Here is a 20,822-nt window from a genome sequence, read left to right on the forward strand (position 1 = left end):
ATACTCCCTCTGTCTTAAATAAGTTTGACTCGAAGAAATCCCCCTCTTGTCCGTGTTGTTCCTTCCCAAGAGCTGACCTCTTACACATTCTATGGTCCTGCACCTACTCACATAAACTTTGATCCTCACTGAAAGTCCGTCTTCAGAAAATGGGCTACCATAAATCGACCCTCTCCTGGGAATTAGCGATCCTTCATATTCCTACTGGAGATCTTTCTAAATCTGACATGCATGTACTGGTTTTCCTATGCTCGCTTATGAAATTATATATCACTAAAAACTGGGTAGATCGTTCTAAACTCTGTTGGAATAATTTTAAGGAAATGGCTCTTCCATACATCGCAGCACAGAAACTTATTACGAAAGGTCCTAAGAAGGTTGCCCTCTTAAAAAAAGTCTGGGAAAAGGTTCTTGACCTTATCCTTAGTGAATAACAACCCTAACACCTTTAGTTAGAATTGAGATTTATCGTATACTTCACGCTCATCCTATTTGAGCTCTCTTAATGGTAGCACTGTTGTTAATTATTTGTATATATTGTATATACTTTATTATGTTTTTCAGGCTTTGCCTGTTTCACATGTCCAATATGTGTTCAGCCTATACACTCATTCATGTATCAACATTATATTACTGGTTGTGTACTTTCTTGTTGTTATTTTTATGAAACAAATAAAAAGTTATTTGAAAAAAAAAAAAAGGGGGGATATATATTTTATACCTCAATCACTTAATACACCTCTAAGTATTACATCAATAAAGTCAACAGGGTAACCTCTCTCAAGAAAGTTTTTTTAGGCCAATAAATTCCTGAATGACATCCTGTTTTAAAGATGTCATTCTGGCAACCATGATTGCTTGTCCCTTGATAATACTTTTCTTTAGTGACATTGGGTGGTGACTATCAAAATGTAAGTAACTGTTACAAAAACTTTTTTTACGATAGACCTTGGATATAAACTTTTCATGGTCCATAATTATTTTAGTGTCTAAATAATGAATTTCTTGTTTGTGAAAGTTAAATGTAAATTTTAAGAAATTGGTAGTTTGGTTTAGGTATTGAATGAATAGTGGAATAGATTCAAAAGTTCCCTTCCACAAAATAAAAATATCCTCCAAAAACCTACAATAAAATACAACCTTGAAAAAGAAATCACTTTTAAAAACATGCTCTTTCCCCAACCCAGCAAGACCAAGTTAGCATATGTTACTACTAAAAAAGCCAAATTGTTACACCACGGCCAAACAATACGTGAACACAAAATCAAATAAAATCTTGTGAGCCTATTTATTCAATAAAAACAAGCAAAAAAATGCTTGGTAGATAAAACTTTTTCCGTCCTTTTCGTTGGCAATATTGACAATATAAACACAAGCAAAAAAAAAAATGCTTGGTAGATAAAACTTTTTCGGTCCTTGTCATCGACAATATTGATAATGGTCCTAAGATGACTGCTCACAAATTACTCCATATATTGAAATAAATAGTCCCAAGGAGTAATGAAGATGCTATCCTCCAAATAATGATGAAAGCATATTGTCCAAAAATAAATTCACATATGATGGTTCAACAAAGTTCCATCACAGGATAGAGTCTTCACCTTCGTGAGATGACGCTTAAGAAACAAATATTACTGCTCCGTTGCTGAAACTCACAAACGAGTGTAGGCAGAAAAAAGTTCCAAAACAATAAACCCCAAACACAAGATAAGCGCTTTCGGTTTTCACCTTCTTCAGATCGTAAGGGGTAAAGGAATGATGTTCTTTTAAATCAACTCCCAACCAATGACTATGCGCTAAATCTGGCACCTTTAGCGACGACACCTTTTATTCAAATGAAGTGCTCATTCATCATATTCTAAGCCAAAAGACTGTTGAAAATTGTCGTTCACAACTACGACTGGAGTTTTGAAATTATAACGTCAAATGAATTGTGGCAAATTGGGAAACAGTTCTTTAAGAAAAAGGTATATGCCTTGTATTCAAATAAGATGTTTATTCATTTTCTTCAGCCAATTGACTATTAAAGAACAACACATAACGTCCAGGACTGGAGGTGGAAGTTATAGCGTCAATTCTAATATAACAAATAAGAGCTTTCAAAGCTTGACGCACCTTCTGTTCCTTCAAGTTACAATGTAGCTTGACAAAATTACTTAAAATTGCTCGAACAGTATTTCAAGACATTAAAACTCATTCATTCCAGCCATCAAAGCTTGCCATATCATACAATAAAAAAGTAAACATCATCTGTTTAATTTTTTGCCTCAGCCAATATCCTGTCTCTGCTGATAAATAAAAATTTTCGTAAGAAGCTTTATAAATAAAGACAAACTTGCTTCAAAAGGAAATTTTTGGTCGTCTGATTTTGAATTATATTACTGGTTGTGTACTTTCTTGTTGTTATTTTTGTGAAACAAATAAAAAGTTATTTGAAAAAAAAAAAAAAGGGATATATATTTTATACCTTAATCACTTAATACACCACTAAGTATTACATCAATAAAGTCACCAGGGTAACCTCTCTCAAGAAAGTTTTTTTAGGCCAATAAATTCCTGAATGATATCCTGTATTAAAGATGTCATTCTGGCAACCCTGATTGCTTGTCCCTTGATAATACTTTTCTTTAGTGACATTGGGTGGTGACTATCAAAATGTAAGTAACTGTTACAAAAACTTTTTTTACGATAGACCTTGGATATAAACTTTTCATGGTCCTTAATTATTTTAGTGTCTAAATAATGAATTTCTTGTTTGTGAAAGTTAAATGTAAATTTTAAGAAATTGGTAGTTTGGTTTAGGTATTGAATGAATAGTGGAATAGATTCGAAAGTTCCCTTCCACAAAATAAAAATATCATCCAAAAGCCTACAATAAAATACAACCTTGGAAAATAAATCACTTTTAAAAACATGCTCTTTCCCCAACCCAGCAAGACCAAGTTAGCATATATTGGAGCACAAGCTACTCCCATTGCCACACCCTTGACTTGCTGGAAATATTCTCCTTCAAAATATATGTAGTTGTTTTCCAAAATTAATCCCATGAGTTCACAAACTAAACTGATTTCATCAGGGTATAAGTTTGAAGAAGTACAAAGTATTTCTTCAAAAAAGTTTTACCCTTCTTGTTTGGGGATGCAGGAAAACAAATCCTGTACGTCAGTAGTCAAAAGGAAAGAGTCAGCACACCACAGATCACTTTTTAATTGTCCTAAAAAATTCCAAGAATCTTTGAACAAATGTGGAAATTGTTCAACTACGTGTTTAATTTTTCTGTCCACGTAGACAGCTAAGTTATATGTTTTTGAACCAGCAGCTGCCACAATAGGCCTAAAAGGTAGATTTTCTACATTTTTGTGTACTTTCAGTATACCAAAGATGACAGGTATTTTGGGGTGCAAATTCAGGAGAAAATCATAATCTGCCTTGGAAATTCTCTGGTCCATAACATACTCGTATAAAAAAAACTGTCTATTCTCTAATAGGAAATGTGTATTTCATTCCTAGAACATGTGGAATAATTTTCACCATTAAATAAAATAGTTTGCATAGTATTTGTATAATCATCACTAGGATCATCTGTCTTTCTAGATTTGTCAAAGGCCTTTGATACAGTCTCTCACAACAAACTACTAACTACTCTCACCAACCTTAATCTCCGCCCCCAAGCCCTCATATGTTTCCAAAGCTACCTAACAGGTTGTAAACAGGCAGTAAAATGGCTTCAAAATCTATCCCCCTCTATGCCAAGTCACATGAAGAGTCCCACAAAGCTCCATCCTTGGTCCATTTCAGTTTAGTATGTTTGCTAACACCCTCAATACTGCCACCTCCCTAGCATCCGCAATCCATTATGATGATGATTCTACACTTCATTATGCCACATCTACCTTGCAACAACTCATGTCAGAATCCAGGTTGAAATAAGCTAATCTTTGCCATGTACTCCATACTCCTAAAAACTATTCACTTAGACATCACCTCATAAGACTGCCCACCTATCCCTGGTATAGCAAACTCTGTAATACCCTTTCTTTTCTCTGTCCCATCATCTATTTCCCCTCCTTTTCATCACTCCTATCTGTCTTGTCCTCTCTCTCCACTTCATTACATATACAGCATAGATACTGCCTATAAAAATAATTCTAATTCTTGCCCCCAATAGCTAACTCACATGCTTTCCTCCTAAACAACTGGCAGTCAAAATTAAATGTATGTTACCATGTGGAGCTTTTCTGCACAGGCCTCCACTGAAAATGGGTTCTTTGCTAGTCGTGCTGTCCCCAGTAAACAAATATAAAATAAATAAACAGTACAATCACAGCCCCTCATCCCCCCAATCCTCTTAGCAGAAAGAACTCTGCAAAGTAAAATAAAACTAGTACACCCACAGCCAAAAAAGTAATGAAATCATCTTCTTAGGTTATCCCTCACAAAAGATAGTTAAAACTAAACAAAAAAGCTTACCTTTTATGCACAACCTTCCGCGGTGGTGCAGCGGTAGTGTTGTTGCCTCACAGCAAGAGGTTCTCCCGTTCGATTCTCAGCTGGAGTGCGGGGAGTACCTTCTGTGTGGAGTCTGCATGTCCTCCCTGCGGTTGGGTGGGCATTCGAAAGACAAGTGTAAATGGGCGTGCCTTCATTGAACGGCACCTCGGCGTTCGTGAAAATCTACTGCCAATCATTAGTGGACCGGAGTTCCGCTGTGGCGAACCCTAACCGGAAAAAGCCAAAAGACAACAACAGAAGGCTGCTTCTAATCCTCTGCTCCCTCTTCACAACTGTAGAATGATCTGCCCCTCCATACCAGTGCAATCCTTTTTAAATTCCCCTTAAAAGGACAGATCTGAAGTAGTTGACTTCATTCATTCTGCACATATGGGTATACGGATCCCATTCGGATCAAAGCTGGCAAAAACTTTTCAAGCATCACCTCCAAGCTCCAAGCTTCTCCCCTACCTATATTACCTCACTTCCTCCTATCTAGCCCCAGATATCGTTTGCCGCTCTGAGTCAGCATCGTGGTCTCTGAGCTCTTAGCTAGGTGGTAAGGTTTTTGGTACTTTTTGATATTTGTCGAGTGTGAATTCCTTCCCTTTTTCCTCCCTTACATCGCGTTTGGTCGTCATGTTATTAAAAAAAAAAAAAAAAAAAGTTTAGTTTGTATTCTCTAGTGGTAGTTTTGTGTTCTGGTTCCCGCCTAGGCCCATCCCGGTTTAGTGTGTGTGGCCTGTGGTCCATTTAGGGCTTTTTTTTTTCTGTCATTGTTATGGCTGAACAGACTAAGGTTCTCTTCAAAAAGTACACAGAGTGTGGTCATAAGCTTTCTCCAGCCGATGGCCACACTCTGTGTGTTCTATGTTTAGGTGTCACCCATCTGTCAGTATCCTGTGACATTTGTTCGGGGTTTAACCAAGAACAGTTGAAAATAGTGGTGTTGAATGACCATGACCACTCCTGGAAGGCTTGACTCAAACGTCTGTCCACTGTTCTCCATCCTCATGGCGGTAATCCAAAGCCCCATTCAATTTGCCACTGATGCGCTAAAAAGAAATCCGTACTATCCACATGTGTCTTTTTAACGGCACTTTGCACAGGAACTGCTTTGCAAGGACCAATCAGGTCTTTGCTTTATCACTTTCTTGTTTTTAAAAAAAAAAATGACTTCCCTGGTTGTTGCAGCCAATCAGATCCCTTGCTTCACTGAAGTGGAACTGAGTGAGTGCAGCTTACAGACGAATCACAAAAAAAAAAAAAAAAAAAAAAAAAACAAACCCGGAAAAAAGTTTGCAATCACACGGTGACATCACAGAACCATGTGGACATCAATATGAGGTGCCAGGGAATGAACGGAGTAGACGGAGCAACCTGTGGCTGCCGGATGGGGGCCCTCGTTCATAGGGAGATAATTGGGGGCTCCCCACAGCCACCTAACACCGGCTGAGGGTATGCCCCCTTTGCACATGATAGAACAAAGAGTATATTACAACTTCCAAAAAATTGCTAGTAAAGACTTCTGTCTGCAGGTTTGCAGCAGTCATTTATCTACTCTGCAGTCCGATACTGATTAATATGAGATTGACAAAAATTTCAGACTTTGCTACAATCTTGTCACATATGTAATTAAAAAATGTTTTATGTTGTGTGGTACTGTTTACCAAGAATTAAATGTTGGATAGAAAGCTGATAGCATGTAAATCAAGCAGGTCTTTCCTCTATGTCTTATAAATTCAGCATTTAACACTAATATGCTTTAACAAAACAGCTGATTTTAAAGTATTTTAACCATTACAGTAACAGGGAAGAGTAATACCATAGTTTTGTTATGCCTGTAGTTTGAAACTGCTTTACCACAGCTGTGTGTGCCTGTCACTGTAGTTACCAAAAAGGAGTAGATCTTTTAATCCAATATGGAAAGCACAGTATTCACCAGTTGCAGTATGTAGCTTGCACAGCTGAAGTACTTCACTCTGCATCAGAACTTTTGTTGTTGTTTTGCAACATTTTGCCTACATGTTCCTATTTGTTTAGGGTTTATCTCTCCTGTTGAACTATACAGAATAACCCCCAATGACATTAACTCACTGATACTACACAAGTAAGCTTGTCCAACAGGTTTTAAACAAAACCTCCCCAGAAAAATGAAGTTAATTACAAAATGCAGATATGCAATGGCTTGTAAAACTTTGTTTCCCCTGCAGAGTAATTATGAGCCATTCTTTTAGTAACTGCCTGAGCTAGACACAACTTTCACAGTTAATGACATTAAATACATAACCAATCAGAATAGTAGTGGTTACCTCCAATAAATAAATAAAAAACTAACTAGAATGAAGTTGTTTTGGCATATCTGTCTTACTGTAGCTGAGGTTTCTAGACAAGTATTGCTGTTGTAGCTGCAGTACAGTGAAAGTCTGTCATTTGGCAATTGTGCATTTGTGTTTTAAAGCAGTATGCTGTGATCTACAGTACATACAGAACAGTTCAATGTTGAAAACATTTCTGTATACAAAACTAGATGAGGTATTGTAGAGATTTTACATAAATTTAAAGAGGTGCCATGTCCAAATGTTACATGTTGTGCCTGTGGGGGTGATGTGGGAGATGGGTGTGACATAGCTGCTGTCAGTAGCTGTGCTTAGAGAAGAAGTTGCTATGACACTATCTTAGACAAGATGTGGTCTATAAAAAGTACAAATGTGAAGTTGTTCTATCTCGCTGTTCATTCTTTACTGATGAGTTCGGAGCCGATCCCTTGGCTCCGAGTTGGCCAATTGCAAAGCTGGAGGTCTTCAAATAACTGGAGGCTAAGTTCCTATCCCATGATGCACCTAGAGTTACCTCAGATCTAGTTTGCCGCGGCAACAGATAGGAGGTTCTGCATTAGCTTGGGTCAGTAAAACTGTTTTTTCATTCTTTACCCAAGTATATTGATATTTAGGTAGTTTTGAAGAGTTTTATAAAGCTCTTATAGCTGTTTGGTGTGTTTACCTACATTCTATTCCCTTCCCATTAGTGTGCTTTAAAATTCTAGTTGGCGTCTTGTTTTAGGCATAGTTTAAAAAAAAAAAAACTTTTTCTGATTATTACAGTGTGTTCATTCAGTGACCTTTTGTCACAATTTATACTTAATAGATTGTTATAGTCGTAGTTATAGTTATTTGCTATGTGGTGTGTTTAGCCTTAACATTTGTTAGAAGAGGCTTGGATTGATAATTACTGTTGAAGTTTTGCAGTTGACAGTAATTTTTGTCAGATATAATTATTCCTTAGAAAATCTTAGATAAGGTTTGTTGCATTTTATAGCAGCTGTTCTCTTTTTCATTGCATAGTCTGCTTTTATTTTTCCTATTGTGTGTTTTACACAGACTTTCTTCTGTCACTTTAACATTAGTATTACTGTGTGTGTGTGTGTGTGTGTGTGTGTGTGTGCGTGTGTGTGTGTGTGTGTGTGTGTGTGTGTGTGTGTGTGTGTGTGTGTGTGTGTGTGTGTCTGTCTGTCTGTCTGTCTGTCTGTGTGTGTGACTTAGCCTGATTTTATTTAAGGCTTTTGTGGATAATTACTGTTTAGAATTTTTTGTGGTGACAGTAATTTCCTCTCTGATTTTACAATGGCTGACCAAGAGAAGCATCCTAAGTCATGTTTCAAAAAGTGCCCAAAGTGTGGCCGAAAGATGTATGTAACAGCCATGTAAATTGTGTGTACTGTCTAGGAGCCTGCATTTACAGGATAGCTGTTCTATATGCCATTCCTTCTCCTCCAGGGTCCTACAGGAAAGGAAAAGAAAATTAATAGACAGAGGTTTGTTGGAACACTCCTTCCAAGAAGCTTTGAACGACCAAGATGGATCCAGCAAGTCCTCAAAGTCTTCTAAGACTTCTGAATCAAAGAAATAAAAAAAAATTTAAGACTTTGGCTCCACTGCCATCGGAACAGACAGTCTTTTCGGAGCCAGTCCCCAGTCTATTAACTGCTATCCGAAACTTCTAAGAGTTCATTATTACAGTTCGTACCACCTTCGGGTGTGCTCATCTCAGTTCTCTATCAGCCTTTCTGATCTGGATGTGGATCATGTGGTGCAGAAACTGTTACTGATACTGGCCTTGGCAAAAATGTTATTGGCTTCAACCCAAATGGCTTCGGAGCCAAAGACCCTTACACCAGCTCAAACTGTTCCTCCTCCAAGCCATGCTGGTCCTTCAGAGCCAGAGGAGTCGGACCAGTTGATTCTGGAACCCTCGGAACCGGTGTCTGCTCCAGTGTCTTTGGCTGCTTTCACTCTGACATCAGTGCCGATCGAGGACTCTAGGAGCCCCAACACACTCTGGTCGGCTCCGGGGAGGATAGTCAGACTGACTTGTCTGTTCCAACTCTATCCATCCTCCTAACAGAGACTCCAGGTTCATAGATAGATATGGGAAGTGCATGTTTAGTTCAGCGACTTTGCTCTTTGTTCGCTCAACTATTTAACCCATTTTGCCAGGTTACAGAGAGATCTCGGGGCTTCGGTTCGGATGAGCTTGGCTCCTACCTCTGGTTCGGAGCCTACTGTCTCGGTGCCGGGGGTATCGATGGTTTCCACGGATCTGTCTGTTCCCTCGCATCAGAGCAGAGGTGCTTTTGATGCCATGAGGAGAGTCATGTTTCTTAAGACATCCTTGACCTTAGGTCTGGCTTCCTGCTCCCCTAGAGCACCTGTGTCTGCTTCTACCTCACACATCCTGACCAAGCGTAGAGACCCAGAGCCTCAGGAAGCCCCATTGGGTGGCCCTTGCTCTTCCGTGACCTCACCAGAAGCTCCCACTGATGAGGTTCCCAGGAAGAGATTGTGTAAGAAGAAACATCTAGACTCCCCCCAGGAGTCTCTAACATTTGATACTGACTTGGATGAGTCAGAAGGGTCCCCACAGTCCCCCTCTGAAGATATCTCATTTGCTGAGATACTTGAAATCCTGAAGCAAGGGGGGTGACTGGCAGTCCAAAAACCCTACTAAGGATGAGTCAGTTCTCCTGAAAGCTTTCGGGTCTCAGCCCTCCACCTCTTGAGAGTCTCCGCCCTTCGATGAGCTGATGCAGCTGGTCTCACGAAGGGCGTGGGAGTCTCCGGACACTAAGGAGCCTGTCCCTAGGAGGTCTAATAAGTTAATTTCTGCCCCCCTTGACAAATCTTTCTTAAAAGGTGTGCCAGTAGATGCCATGGTGGTAGCAGCAGCCACCAAAAAGGAAATGTCTGAAACGTCCTCGTCTATCCATCCTCCTAACAGAGACTGCGGGATCATGGATAGATATGGGAAGCGCATGTTTAGTTCAGTGACTTTTGCTGTTCGTTCGCTCAAGTATTTAACCCATTTTACCAGGTTACAAAAAGATCTCCTTAAAGAGCTAGGAGATGCTCTTCAGTGTACAGTATCTGCAGGATCTACCAACAAAGTTGCCGCCCAGCTTGCTACCCTCAGTTCTATAGTAAACTCATCCATGCACCTCATTTCATATGCAGCTGATGGAACGAGTAAGGCAGCAGGTACAGAAGTTGCTCTTAGGAGACACTCCTGGATGCACTTGTGTTCCTTTGCGGAGCCCTTCAAGTCATCCTTCGCGAATACTCACTTTGATGGCTTGTCCCTTTTCGGGCCTAAAGTGAAGGAAACCTTACCCAGGTGTGAGCAGGACAGAAAGACTGCCGTCGGGGTCCATTTTTCCACCCCTACCAGACCCTACACTAAGGGTCAAAGGGGAGGAAAAATGTGGTTCCGAAAAACCCAAGGAGCCTTTCAGGAGACACGTGGTGAACCCCCTCAGAAGCAGAGGAGGGGGCAATAATGGAAGATGCTGGCCTCGTGGCAGAGGGGGGTCCGCAATACTAGGGCGACAGAGATCACTTCTCTGGGAAGCCCTACCAGCGCTCCTGAAAGGAGGCCTGACTGTCCTGCTCTGGAGGCAGTTGAGGTTCGCTTATCTTTGTAGCCAGACGCCTGGCTCAAACTAAAAAAAGACAGCTGGGTACAAAGTATCATTTACAGAGGATACTTCATCACATTTGCCACATCCTCCCCACCCATAAAAAAAAATCCCAGATGTTCTACCCAGTTGCAGGGAACAAGCAACAATAGAGGTCCAAACGTTGCTAAGAAAAAAAGTCATCCAACCGGTCCCAGCAGACCAGACAGGATCCGGAACTTACTCAAGATTCTTTTTAGTTCCAAAAAGGACTGGAGACTCATATTGGACCTCAGCAGACTGAACAAATCTGTAAAGAAAGGGAAGTTGAGGATGGTCACGCTTCAGTTTATACTTCCCTTCTTAGGGAAAGACAATTGGATATGCTTGATAGATCTCAAGGATGCGTATTACCACATAAAAATGGCCAGGCCATCCAGGGATCATCTGCGCTTCCCACTGGGAGCCAGTCATTACCAGTTTTGAGCCCTGCCCTTTGGCCTTACTACAGCCCCCAGAGTGTTCACCAAATGCATGGCAGTGGTCATGGCTCACCTGAGGCATTAAGGATTCCAGGTGTTTCAGTACCTAGACGATTGTCTCCTTACCTCCACCACCAGGCATCAACTCATTCAGGCCAGGGAGTCCACTCTGTCACTCTGCAGTCAACTGGGCATTACAATCAACTCAGAAAAATCTGCCTTGTCGCCATCGCAGCATATCGTTTTTATCGGAGCAGAACTGGACACCACCACCACCACCACACTAAGGCTCCCAGTAGAAAGAGTCTTTCTTCTTCGTAAGCATGTCAGCATTCTGACAAAGCAACAGCATCAGAAGTTCTGAAATTGTTAGGCCTGATGGCAGCAGCAATTCTAGCCATACTACTAGCTCATATGCACATGCGGATACTACAATGGCTGTTGTTCACTGAGTGGTTTTACCAAGAGCTTCCCATGTCTCACATGATAATGATCACAAATTCCTGCAAAAAGGATCTTCAGTCATGGTTGACTTCACTTCATGTCACGATAGGATGCCCATTTGTGCAACCCCCTCCAGCAGCCAGAATGACCACAGATGCTTCCCTGATAGGGTGGGGGGGGGGCATTTTCAGGGAAAGACAGCCCAAGGCACATGGACCGATCAAGAGACACATCTGCATATCAATGTCCTATTGATGAGAGCAGTACTTTTGGCATTGCAGTACTTTCAGGACTCTCTTCCTCTGGTTACAATTGAGATTCAGGCAGACAACATGTCAGTGGTCTGGTATTTGAACAAACAAGGAGGAACCTGGTCTTACCCCCTTTGTCACGAGGCTCTCAGAGTATGGCAATGGGCTATTTCCCCCCATCGCTTTCTGTTGGCAACACACATCCCTGGGAACAGCAACGTGATAGTAGACAAGCTGAGCAGAGCAATTTTGTTGCCTCGCAAGTGGTCCTTCATGAAAGAAATAGAGGCCAGGATATTCTGCAGGTGGGGCCAGCCATGCTGCGACCTTTTTGCCAGTCACATGAACACGAAATGCAGAAGCTACTTTGCCCTGATTCCCCCTCCGGGAGAAGCCCCAAGGGATGCAGTTATACACGATTGGCCTCCGGGTCTCCTCTATGCGTTTCCACCAATCCCAGTGATCCCCAAGGTTCTACAGAAAGCAAAAACCCTGGGAAGGACCATCATTCTAATAGCCTATCATTGGCCTTGTCAGATTTGGTTCCCCTTCCTTCTACTTCATCTTTGGGAGGACCCTTGGATTCTGGACCCAGTTCCAGACCTTCTGACAAACTCATCAGGGGAACTTCATCCCTCTCTGCAGTACCTGACAGCTTGGCTGCTCCAATTCCCATCATAGCCAGGTTCCATAACCTTTCCAATGAGACAAAGCAAATTCTCTTATCCTCGCATAAATCTCCTACGAGGAAGTTATATCTTAGTAAATGGAAAAAAAATTCTATATGGGCCTCTAAAAACAATATTGATCCTTACCTCCATTTTAGAGTTCTTAACTATGATTTTCAACAAAGGAGGTGCAGCAGCAACAGTTCGTGTTCAACTGGCTGCTATTTCTAATTTTCATCTTGGATTCGAAGGATTGAATATTATGTCACACAAGTTATCCAAAGCCTTTCTCAAAGGGACCTTTCATATTAGACCACCTGTGAAATCTCTCTATTCTCCATGGAATCTAAATTTTATGCTTTCCCGCATCATTCTTCCGCTATTTGAACCAGCTTCCTCATGTGACCTCAAATTTTTGTCATGGAATACCATCTTTTTAGTAGCTATTACTTCTGCCCGCAGAGAGTCAGAGCTTCAGGCTCTATCCATCAAGCCTCCTTATTTGATATTCCATGCTGACAGTCTCTCACTTAGAACAAACCCCTCATTCTTGCCCAAAATTTGCACTAAAACTAATCTCAACCAAATTATTGATTTTCCAGTCTTCTTCCCCAACAATTCAAACAATTTAGAGTGCATGACGCATAAGCTTGATGTTCACAGATTTTGTTTGGATAGAACAAAAGATTTCAGGAAATCAGACCAGCTTTTTGTTTCATTTTCAGACTCCAGGAAATGTAGACCAGTGGCTAAAACAACTCTTTCTAAATGGTTATCTGATTATATCACCTTTGCTTATTTTGCTGCTAAAATACCTTTACAGCATAAAATTAAGGCTCACTCAACCAGAGCTGTTTCTACATCCTCTGCCTTTTCTGCTAGATTTCCCATTGATAACATTTGTGCAGCAGCCACTTGGTTAAAACCTCATACCTTTATCAGTCATTACAAAGTTGACAAGGCCTCCAGGACAGGGCCTCCTTTGGATCCATGGTCCTAAGAAATATACTCCCGTGAGCCACCCGAGGTTGATGGTGCTTGGGACTCTACCCCTCAGATCCATCCTGGTTTCTCAATCCTTCTATACCCGAGAGATAGGGCACATGCAGTTTTAAAAAGTAAATAATTGAATTCTAAATACCATTATTTTTGAAAGCTTGTAGTGAAATATCCATTTATTTATAAAAATAAACAGCGAGATAGAACAACTTCACATAAAGAAGTTATGTACTTATAAAGTTCCATGTGAATTGTTCATCTCACCTTCATTCTTGCGTCCCTCCCTCCTGGGCTGTTAGATGACCGAGATGCTGGATCCATCCTGGTTGCTCAATCCTTCTATACCTTTCTCTTGGGAGTGAAAGAATGACATATGTTATTATATGCAACAAACAAGATCTGAGGTAACTCTAGGTGCATCATGGGATAGGGACTTGGCCTCGAGCTATTTGAAGACCTCAACCTTTGCAATTGGCAGACTCTGAGCTGAGGGATCGGCTCCAAACCCATCAGTAAAGAATGAATGCGAGATGAACAACTTACGTGGAACGTGTTATGGTAAGTACATAACTTTTTTTATATATATTTGATGAAGAAAAGAAATGTATTACTGCCAGTAAATGCAGCCATGTCTGGCACACACTAAAGTGTTACCAGACAGACATGACCACTTGTATAATGGTAGTGCTTTTTCATTCATCTTTATATCAGTTTGTTTGTACAGGGTCTGTTTACAGCTTACAGCAGTGCTTTGCTTGCACATAAGCAAGTCGGTCCAAAAAATAAATAAAAAAAAAGGCACCAAAAACAGGTCAAGGTACTTATCCTTAAAAGCCACCACATCTCGTTGTCTAAGTTTTAGTGGTGTAACTGATGGATTTTTCATTGAGTATGTCATTATATATGATCTACTCACCAAGTCATTTACTTTAAGTAAAATTTTTTTTTTCAGGTGTCCGAAATCCTTGGATGATGACCAGAAACACCCAGTACTTTGTCTTATCTGTGGAGCAATATTGTGCTCTCAGAATACCTGTTGTCAAGAGACAGTGGATGGGGAGGAATTGGGTGCCTGCACAATACATGCCATCCATTGTGCTGCTGGGTTTGGGATCTTTCTCAGGTTTGTGCAGCATTGTTCATAATTTCTATTGTGTTCAGAAAACTTAATGCAACTGAGAGATAAGGCACATGTAGTTTTAAAAAGTAAATAATTGAATTCTAAACCCCATTATTTTTGAAAGCTTGTAGTTAAATATCGATGTCTGTCATGGGGAGATGGGGAATAGCAGTAGTACAGAAATGTCTTTCTTTTTGGTAGTGCCAGGACAAAGGTATATGTCTTATGTATTCTGCCCATAACACAGAAAAAGAAGATTGTTAATGGAAGCAACTTTGGGGCCAACCTATCTCCCCTTTGTTCACATCTTCAGTAGCAAGAAATGGCTGTATTTAATGGCATGTGAGATAATAAATGAAACCAGTAGGAGGTGCTTGTAACTGATGTTAAGTAGACTAGTATCGAGCAGCACCACATTCTGGGTCCGGGTTAAATAGTCTTCCAGTTACAGTGCAATGGAAAAGTATTTGCCCCCTTCCTAATTTCTTATTTTTTTGCATGTTTGTCACACTTAAATGTTAAGTGGATAGTTTTTTTTCCTTAATAAATAAAATCATCACTTAAAAACTGCATTTTGTGTTTACTTGGGTTATCTTTGTCTAATATTTAAATTTGTTTGATGATCTGAAACATTTGTGTGTGACAAACCTGCAAAAAATAAGAAGTCAGGAAGAAGGCAAATACTTTTTCATTGCACTGTCAGCTGTGACAGCTTTCATACATTATACATATTCTGTTTTGCAGAAAATGAATTACTTTGAGTAGTGCTGAGAAATGCGTCAAAATACTATATATGTAATCAAGTTTGGATAAAATGGTTTAAGAACAGACTTTGGTAGCATTCTGCTGTGGGCATCTGTTGGAATTTCATGTTCTGATATCTCTGGCTTCCCACATTTCTGAATGCTGTCATCTTCCTGCATAAAGGGGAGAGTATGCCTTCTGTTAGCATATTCAAAGGCAACCCATATTTGATTAGGAGAGTGTATTCGGGTTGTGCACCATTTGGTTTTCTTTTATGATGTACATACAGTTTACAACTTTATCTTTACATTTGTCATGGAAACATTCCTGCATGCCATGTCTAAAATGCTCAGATTTGAAGGTTCTCCCACAGTCAGTAGATCACAAGCAAGGGTCTTCATTATTTGGGAGAGGAGAAAAGTATGAAACATTAAGTGCCATTGATGTAACTGAATTTACCTGCAGTTGGAGAAGGGAAAAGCAAAAGATCTGCCTCAACTCTGGCAAGATGTGGTTGTGGCAGGTGCCCATTGCAATGACAGGTGACATTACTGTTTGGATAGCCAGAGGCAAGTGCCACAGCAGTCTGAGAACATAACCGAATTGAAGGCCACACATCAGTCACAAGCTGCCCCTGCTGTCTCCTGCTCATGAAACAGCCTTAACAGTCATTGAAAAACATGAGTCCCTCTGAAGTAATACTACTACTACTACTAATAGAAAGGTGTCTACTCAGGATAGCATGACTCAAGTTATCCTATATTATGGATGATCTTCGATAGGCCATTCTGATTTGATTAGGCCTCCCAGGAAATGGCTAAGGACATTTACATAAGGAAATAGGCTTTTCCCCCATGAAGAATGTGGTGTGCTTCCAAAATTCAGACAGTAGCCTCATGTGGGTAGGACAAGTGTACTATGTCATAGTTACATTCCAGACTCACTCTATAACTGCCATAGTAAAGCTACTTTTCTTAGCTTAAAATAAGCATTGCATTCTATAATTGGCCATTGATGGCTACATCTTAGAGTTATTAGGTGTTCTTCATCTGATCACTGCTGTAGTAATCTTAGCTGTTCTAAGGGTTATGTCCTGCACAGGATAACACAGCTGGCAAGCCTGTAGAGCTTAAGGACACCTTCAACAAGCCTAAATTGTTATCAGCTTGAGCAATGCTGAATAAAATCAATATTGTGAGTGCCAGGCGCTTCAGAGCTTTTCTGGCACCTACAAGCACTCCTCTTGTGGGCTATTGAAGATCAATGGTCGGCTAATGGTTCCCCACTGCTGGGCAGATTAGGTCCCTTGGGGAGGGAGGGGCTTCCACGTTTTATTTTTATGACCAAAATGTAATCTTTTCTGTAAAATAATTAGAGCTAGAAAAAGTGTTTATGAGCTATTGTGTGACTTCGTCACTTTTTACCCTGAAATGTGACTTTTTAATTTTGTGGAAAAAAGTTGTTAAGACTATTTTTTTTTCCTAGCTAAAACTTGGGCTAAGTTAATTTTGGGGGTTGTGGTAGCTGTTTAGAGTGTTTTTCATGTTGTTTTGCTGGAAAAAAATCTACTTTTACAGCCTTTGCCTCTTCAGCAGGATAGAAATTTGCCTTAACTGTAGATGGATGACTGATGTAGACATTTCTGATTCCTCAGAGCATTCGTCTTTTAACTTGGCTTCTTCTGGTCTAGTCCCTTCAGTCAACATAGACTAGGGGCTAGACATGAGCTTAGCAGCTGTTGTAGTGCACTTGGTGGGCAAGGAGAACCCTTTTGTCCATTTCAGAGGGAAGAGCAGGGACTGGCTCCTGTGTCTTGCCAGTTTGGGATGCCTGTTCCCATAAGAGTCTGTCTACTTCTAAGCAAATATTTGACAAAGTGTAGCACAAAGTTAAACATTTATCTTCCTCTCTCTGTTACTTGGGTGATTTATTTGGCTTACCACAGGGTTACATTTTACCATAGGGTTAAGTTCATGCTCTTTACCCTTATACCCTTTCAGTTACATGTAAGAGAAAAATGGATTCATTTTCTGCAGATTTTCTTGTAAATGAACTTTTTCTCCTCAGGTGACTGATTTTGAGGAGAATGGCTCTTCAGATACCCCAATTCCACTGTCCTTGAAAAATATTATGATTTATTACAATTGAAATTTATTGAGCCCACTGCTGTATTTCCAGCATGGGGGGGGGGGGGGTTTGTTACAGCCTGTACCTTGCCTGACAGCCAGTCTGCTACCCCTAAAAAAAAAACAGGTATTGTATCAACTTCCTCAGTCATACACATTTTTATTTTCCAGTCCCAGACATGGCCCTGCAGTGATTTCTGCTGCTGTTGTACATCTGGTAAATGTTAATCCCTCCCCCTCTGATAAGGAAAGGAAAACCTTTGATTTGGGAAAACGTGTATTCTTCTGCGACACTTATTTTTGAATTAATAACTGTCATGCTCATATGTTGAAGTTTATGCTTGCCTCATTTGAGAACACATGGAACATTATAGCCACCTTTCCCTGTTCTAAAGGAACATTTTCTATGATTAATCATATTGCGTCTGTGTCTCAGGTGACTATTCACTCTAAGATGCATGCCTATGATTCAGCTGATGCTTCGTCCAGAACTGTTGCTATTGGAACTGGCATGAGGTGGTTTGTTTGGTTCTGTACACAAAATTTACATGTGGATGTCAAAGCTGAAATTTTGAACTCTGATTTAGATAAGGAGGTTGTTTTTGAACCCTCAGCTGCTGAGGTCATGAGATAGCGTGATGGAGGGGAAAGAGATGCAGGGGTTTACTTAGATTTTTCAGCCTTCTTTCTCAAAGTTTGTTAAAGATTTTACACCTGCTTCTGTACCCTTTTACAAAAGGCAAAATAAGTAGACACAGCAAGTTTCTGCCATGCAGACATTCAAACCAAAATGGCATGAGGGCACTAAAAAGAAAGGAGGTGACTCTTCCCCCCCCCCCCCAATAAACAAGGACAGTTCAACAAGTCTGAATGACTGCCTGCACAGTTGTCCCCCTTCCCACCCTGGCAAGCCTTTAAATCTTCCCCACAGTGTCACTTTCCATTTCTCTCTACAGCAACAGATAACTAAGAGAAAAATGTCCTGAGAGTTCTACATCAGGGATACAGAAGGCAGTGGGAATCCTTCCCTCCTTTTCATGGTATTCCTCTTCATCCACCAGATCAAACTTTTTTTATTCCTTCCTGCCATTCAGCATCTACTGAATCTGGTGATGAAAGCTGTCCCACTTTCTCTGATAGGGAAAGGCTCATTATTCAAGAATGTTTCTGGTACCAATGAAAGTAGTCTCTGGGAGACCATTTTTAGATCTTCCTTTTCTAAACCAGTCTGCAAAAGTCACAAAGTTCAAAATGTTATGTCTTCAAGACCTGTTACCTTTGATTTCCTCTTCAAGTTTATTAGTAACTCTAGATTTAAAGGATGCTTATCCCATTCCTGTATCCTCAGATTTCAAATCTTTCTTAAAGTTTTCATGTCTGGGTTGCACTTACAGTTCTCCACATTACCCTACGAGTTATCCAGTGCTCCATGGGTATTGACAAAGTGTCTCGCTCCAGTCATGGCATATTGCAGATTGCAAGATATTCACAAAATTTCCTTATATGACTTGTTATCTTTGCAGAGTCTTTTTCAAAGTGTTGGGAATCTCTCACTTGGGTAAGAGATCTTCACAGATGGAGGTTTTAAGAGTCTTATTTGACTTTTTCTCTCAGGATTGTTTTCCTGTGGTGTCTCTTAGATACCTCAGTTCAAAGTGTTTTTCCTCTGTAGAAAAAGTGACTATATATCTAGATCTTTTCTTGAGTTTTCCAACTCATTCCAGAGTTGCAGCAAAGAAATTTCTCAGGATACTAGGATTCACGACATCCATGATTATTATGATTCCTTTCACCAGATAACACATGAGAAAGATTCAGTGGTACATAAAAATCTGTATGGTCCCAACATCAACATCCCCTGGCATTCCAGACTTTTATTTGGGAATTTGTAAAAATGGAATTCCTTTTGTGGAGAGACCAGATTTATCTGAGTCCAGGTCTCCCATTTCTCCTTACAGCTCCAGCACAGTCTGTAAGTTCAGATACCTCAGACTTTACTAGGGGAGCAGTGTCTGTGAGTAAAAATGCAGGGACTTTGGAACTAAAAGGGCAGACCAAGACACACATGTAAAAGATGTTTGGCAGTAGTAAATACTGTCAACATACACTATAATCTGTGGTCCCCTGGACCATTACAAATGATTACAGATAATACCACAGTGATGTGGTACATAAACGGGGAGCCATATCTTGTCTGTACAGACTAGTCATTGGGATATAACTTTTCAGAACATTCTCACTGTACCGATATCTTACATTATGTCAGAGCAAATTTTATGGCAGACAAACTGAGCAGTAGCAGGGCAGCCCCTCACAAATGGAAATTTGATCAGGGGATTATCCAGGATGTGATCCAGCTGTGATGAATATTTCATATCTGTTTGCCTCCATTCACAACAAACGACTGGCAACATTCTGCTCCAGAACACCTTGCAAGTAGGCCTGGAAAGCACATGTATTGTCATTTCCTTGGACAGTGATCTTTCTTGTATGCTTTTCTTTACTTTTCACTGATACCCAGGATCATTCTGCAAATTCAGAAGGACTCTCCAAAGATTAATTGTGGTAACTCCCTTCTATCCCAGGCAACAGTGGATGTTCTTCATGTTTCACTGTTGCAGTCATCACATTTGGGGTTATCCTTCCGAATACCAGAGGCTTAGTATTTCTGCATCGGTTGTTGTCACTTCAGGACTGACTTCAGGTCATCAGTAGTATAAAGTAAGGCAGCCAACGCCATTACATCAGTCTTTCTTTCCACGGAGTCAGAAGTAGTTCGCACAAGTGGCGGTTGGCCGCCACCTGCGTTTCGTCTTCCGAACTGAAGCTGAAGTCCTTCTAAAGCTAAGTACACCATTGGGGATCTTTTTTTCTTGTATTAACTGATGTCTGAAAAAGTTAACAATTGTCTCGCCTGTGAAAAGCAAATACCACACCAAAAATAAAACACAGCACCACGGATCTATAAAGGCTGTCTTCTTGCTTGAAAAACTCCACCAATAATTCCAGGAACCATCGAAAAACAAGAGTAGCAAAATATGAACTTTATTCTATAACAAAAATAAAACAGGATTGTTTGTTATAGAATAAAGTTCATATTTTGCTACTCTTGTTTTTCGATGGTTCCTGGAATTATTGGTGGAGTTTTTGAAGCAAGAAGACAGCCTTTATAGATCCGTGGTGCTGTGTTTTATTTTTGGTACTGTTGCTATTTTCGATTAAATACCACACCAAGACTTTCATTCTTACTGCGTCACTTGCTTAGGCCCAGACCACGACGTCTCCCACAGTCGCTTTTGTGCTTTGTTCAACGCCAGAACTATACGTCATCGGGCCCTTATTGTAGCTAGATATTTTTGCTTACAGTCCTTGAATTTCGATATGGCTTCAGTAAGCCATCCGACAGGAGATCTTCTGAAAAAATGTAAGGATAAAGACAGAGACAGACCACACCGGTCCAAACCTACCGACGATGCTTCCATTAAGCTAGTTGTCAGTTCTCCGGTCATCGGTGAGGCGCTTTTGCAGCCCCTGATGCCCGCTTCTG

At 40.4% G+C, this 20,822-nt stretch overlaps 1 protein-coding gene across 1 annotated transcript in view; it reads left to right on the top strand.

The window, feature by feature from the left end:
- UBR1 (ubiquitin protein ligase E3 component n-recognin 1) overlaps positions 1 to 20,822 on the top strand; it is a gene marked incomplete in the record, with an annotated part of 4,571,807 nt that overhangs the window by 4,279,557 nt on the left and 271,428 nt on the right. Inside the window, 1 exon segment of the mRNA XM_044074213.1 lies at positions 14,238 to 14,408. Within this exon segment, the coding sequence (XP_043930148.1) occupies positions 14,238 to 14,408 (171 nt within the window).

The sequence above is a fragment of the Protopterus annectens genome, chromosome 6.part0, assembly GCF_019279795.1.
Source record: "Protopterus annectens isolate FY-2018-M chromosome 6.part0, PAN1.0, whole genome shotgun sequence".
In the NCBI taxonomy this organism is placed as follows: domain Eukaryota; kingdom Metazoa; phylum Chordata; order Ceratodontiformes; family Protopteridae; genus Protopterus; species Protopterus annectens.